Genomic DNA, 4,701 nt, shown 5'->3' on the forward strand with positions numbered 1-4,701 from the left:
TTTTGAAATTTGTAACTAGCTATACATTATTCTAATTGTTCTTTTGGAACAAAAAATTTTGAAATTGTCCAAAATTTTCATTTTGCTGAACTGTTTTTTTCTTTATAAATAAATTTTGGAAATGTTTTCTATAACAAAATATTTTAATATTTAAATAAATGTAGTTTTATTATTTAATATTTTCAATTTTTATCAATAGCTGTAGATTTTTGAATATTTTTTCCAAAAATCTTAATATTTGAAGATTAATTTTTGAATTTTTTTTTAGTAACTTAATTTTTTGGGAATAGCTATGGACTTTTGAAATTTTTTACCAAATTAATTAATTTTTATTTAAATAAATGTAGATTTTTGAAATTATTTAAAAAAAATTAAAATGTTTAGAAATTATTTAAAAAAATTTATTTTTGTGAATAGCTATGGATTTTCGATTTTTTTTTTTTTTCCAAATAATTTAACTTTTTTGAATAGCTATAGATTCTTTTATTATAACTTCAAAAAATTCCACAAACCAAGCCTAAAAATACAGCTTCAAATCAAAGAAAAAAATTAATACTTTAATATTATCAAATATTTAAATAATGTATAGTGAAAATTCGTTTAAAAATGGTTTAAGTGCATATTGAAAAGTACAGAATTAGTTGTAAATGTACATTTAAAATTAATAAAAACTGGTGTGTATTTTTTATTATTATGTAGGACTGATAATATATGATTTATCTATGGGAAGTTATGGAAAAAGTAAAATTTACGCTAATTAAAAAAAAAAAATTAATTTGATCCTCATAGCAATAAATTAAAGTCGTTCTTATAAAAAGATTCACCTCAATTTTGATTTGGTATTTGTTGAAACTTCATTAAATAGACACTGTGTTAATGATATTTCAACCAATCTGCAACATTCAGAACAGAAACTAAGGCAAAAGAAAGATAAAAATCAACACCTGACGAAAAACTATTATGTAGATTTTGGCTTATATGTAGGATAAGGCTGTGATATTTCATATTTTGTGAAGAAGGCCTAAACTTTATACTATAATCAAGATTGAAATGATTCTATCAATTGATTGCCCTTCAAATGTTGATCTGCAAGACCATTGTAGATTGGATATTATATTGTGGAAATTTAAGAGAGTAACAAATTTTTTAAATTCTAATTTATTTACTTTTTTTTCAATAAAATGAAAAAAATAAATAGTTTTGTATTTCAAATTTTTGAGCTCAAGTATCAACAAGGGACATTTATAACAAGTATTGTTTAATAAATAAATACATAAGATTGAGTAAAAAATTATAAAATTTGCACATTAGCAGCCTTTAGTAAATAAGTCGAAGCAAACTGGCTCCCAAAATTAGTTTGTAAAGCTACAAACCTGTCTGGGAACGTTAGAACACTGTTGACGAGGAACAGAGGAGCATTGTTGACGAGGAACATTGTTGCATTGTTGTCTTGGAATGCTCCTACATTGTTGACGAGGAATGTTGGAGCACGTTTGACGTGGTACAGTGGTACACTCTTGTCTTGGAACATTTCTACATTGTTGGAAAGGAACGGATGTACATTCTTCACGTTGAACTTGTCTTGGGACATTCTGGCATTGAAGTCGTGGTACGTTTGAGCACTGTTGACGAGGGATGTTTTGGCATTCTTGTCTTGGGACATTGCTGCACTCTTGTCTTTGGACTTGACGGGGAACGTTTTGGCATTCTTGTCTGGGAACATTGCGGCACTCTTGTCTTTGGACTTGACGGGGAACATTCTGGCATTGCTGTCTTGGGACATTGCGGCACTCTTGTCTTTGGACTGTACGGGGAACGTTTTGACAGGATTGACGAGGAACATTATTGCATTCTTCTCTCTGGACTTGTCTTGGAACATTTTGACATTGTTGGCGGGGAATATTTTGACATTCTTGTCTTTGTACTTGTCTGGGAACGTTCTGGCATTGCTCTCTAGGAACGTTTTGGCAGCTTTGTCTTGGAACAGTTTGACATTGTTGTCTTGGAACATTTCTGCACTGTTGGCGGGGAACAGAGGTACATTCTTGTCTTGGAACTTGACGGGCAATGTTCTGGCATTGTTGTCGAGGTACATTTGAGCATTGTTGACGAGGAACATTTTGACATTCTTGTCTAGGAACATTGTTACATTCTTGTCTTGAAACTTGGCGTGGTACATTTTCGCAGGATTGGCGAGGAACGTTTCTGCATTCTTGACGTTGAACTTGTCTGGGAACATTGTTGCAGATTTGACGAGGAATGTTGTTACATATTTGTTCTTCAACACGACGGGGAACGTTTTGGCAGGATTGACGAGGAACTGTGTTGCACTGTTGTCTTGGGACATTGGAACACTGTTGACGAGGAGCATTGGAGCATTGTTGACGAGGAATAGATCTGCATTGTGTACGGCATCCACCTCCAAAACCAGAGGGGGCACCATATTCACCAGAAGGTGCACCATAACTGGATTGAGTATCGCAAACTTCCTCACAAATTTGTTCATTAACAGTGACGCATTGCTGATCACTAACAGTGGTACATTGTTGATCACTGACGGTGATGCATTGTTGTTCGGTGATGGTGCTACATTGTTGCTCATATTGAACCATATATTGAGTCTCGCACTTTTGTTCTTGGATAGTAGTACATTGCTCTTCATTGACAGTATCAGTAACAACATTACATTGCTGTTCATTAACAGTGGAACATTGTTGTTCGTTGACAATATCAGTGACAGTATTGCAAACTTGTTCGTTGACTGTCGAACATTGTTGTTCATTGATTGTGGTGCATTGTTGTTCGTTGACAGTAGAACATTGTTGATCATTGACAGTATCAATGACAGTACTGCATTGTTGTTCGTTGATAGTTGTGCATTGTTGTTCATTAACAGTGGAGCATTGTTGTTCATTGATGGTAGAGCATTGTTGTTCGTTGACGGTGGAGCATTGCTGTTCATTGACGGTATCAGTGACTGTATTGCAAACTTGTTCGTTGACAGTGGAGCATTGTTGTTGATTGACGGTATCAGTGACTGTATTGCACACTTGTTCATTGACTGTGGAGCATTGTTGTTCGTTGACAGTATCAGTTACAGTGTTACATTGTTGTTCATTGACCGTGGAGCATTGTTGTTCGTTGACAGTATCAGTGACAGTGTTGCATTGTTGTTCATTGACTGTGGAGCATTGTTGTTCATTGACGGTATCAGTAACAGTGTTACATTGCTGTTCGCTGACAGTTGAGCATTGCTGTTCGTTAACTGTGGTACATTGTTGTTCGTTGACAGTGGAGCATTGTTCTTCATTGACGACATCAGTGACGGTGTTACATTGCTGTTCCGTTGTGGTGCTACATTGTTGGTCACTCACTGTACGGCATTGTTGCTCGCTGAGAGTGGAGCATTGGCGTTCATTGACAGTGAAGCAAGATTGTTCGTTGACTGTGGAACATTGTTGGTCATTGATGGTGGAACATTGTTGTTCATTGACAGTGGAGCAAACTTGTTCATTAACTGTGCGACAAGTTTGGACAGCAGGGGCAGATGAAGTTATGACATCAGAAAATCCGGTTACAACACCAGAAGAAATGGAGGACGATCCTCCAGAGATAATTCCGGAAGAGAAACCAGATGAAAGACCATCAGAAATAATTCCAGAAGATACTCCCGAAGAAAACCCACCAGAGCGAATTCCAGATGAACCATCAGAAACTATTCCAGATGATAAACCACTAGAAAAGATACCAGAGGAAGATGATGAGCCACTAGAAAAGATGCCAGAGGAAGATGAGGAACCAACACTTCCGCTAAAACTAAATCCAGCAGATCCAATTGGTTCTGCAAGTGCATATGGGGACAAATCTCTTTCTTTTCGTGTATCTTCTTCTTTAATATCAGACTTGGCTTCAGGTTCTTCGGCTTTTTCCTTTTTGGGCTCAGATTTTGCAACTTTTGTCTCTTCATCCTTGATGGATTTTCCAAATGAAGAAGAGATGAGGGCAAATGCCAATATAAAAACCTATTTAAGTATAGAATTCAATTTTATTAAAAGTCAAAATGGATTGGAATAATTTTGTTTTAATAACTAAAGACGGGCTATAACCACCTACCAGTGTTTTCATTTTTAATAGCTCTATTGGGAAGTTGTAGTCCAAGACAAGAGAAGATTGAGAATGATGCTGATTTAGTCAGTGTATTTCATTTTTATAGGAATTTTCAACATGACAACAACCATCGGAAGAAAAAAAAATAGTTGCCCCTCAATAAAATAACCAAATATGAATTTACCTATTTGTATTATAGGCAGTGAAGAAGAAACCAAGTCAAGGAAGGAAGACGCATGACCCAGGAAAATAAAGAAATGCGTAAGAGGAAAGTACGCATTTTGTTATTTTTTCCCTTTCATCCATCAGAGTATTGACCGATGGTTACGCAGATTCAAGAAAAAAAGAGGAAACATTTCAATACACAAGAGTCACAAATTATTTTTGTGCCATGGGGAAGAGGAGGATTCCGTCTGTTAAATTAACCCTGACCTTAAAAAACACACATAAACATTTTTTTACAAGATTTGCAAAAAAAAAAAAAAAATTGCTAATATTGTTGTAAAGTTCACATTTGAAGATGATGAAGAGAAAAAGTGGACCATGGTGATCCATTTAGTCACGAGGATGAGGAGATCCCTTGTGAATGTCAAG

At 35.2% G+C, this 4,701-nt stretch overlaps 1 protein-coding gene across 1 annotated transcript; it reads right to left on the reverse strand.

Annotated features, from left to right (window-relative positions):
- Positions 1-1,142: 1,142 nt before the first annotated feature.
- LOC121124162 (uncharacterized) lies at positions 1,143-4,199 on the reverse strand. Its single transcript, XM_040719288.2, has 2 exons — positions 4,114-4,199; positions 1,143-4,022 (listed from the first exon to the last, which is right to left on the reverse strand). Exons 1-2 carry the CDS (start codon positions 4,123-4,125, stop codon positions 1,353-1,355), a joined length of 2,682 nt encoding a protein of 893 aa, XP_040575222.1. The 5' UTR covers positions 4,126-4,199; the 3' UTR covers positions 1,143-1,352.
- Positions 4,200-4,701: the final 502 nt, after the last annotated feature.

The sequence above is a fragment of the Lepeophtheirus salmonis genome, chromosome 9 (assembly GCF_016086655.4).
Source record: "Lepeophtheirus salmonis chromosome 9, UVic_Lsal_1.4, whole genome shotgun sequence".
Lineage (NCBI taxonomy): Eukaryota > Metazoa > Arthropoda > Copepoda > Siphonostomatoida > Caligidae > Lepeophtheirus > Lepeophtheirus salmonis.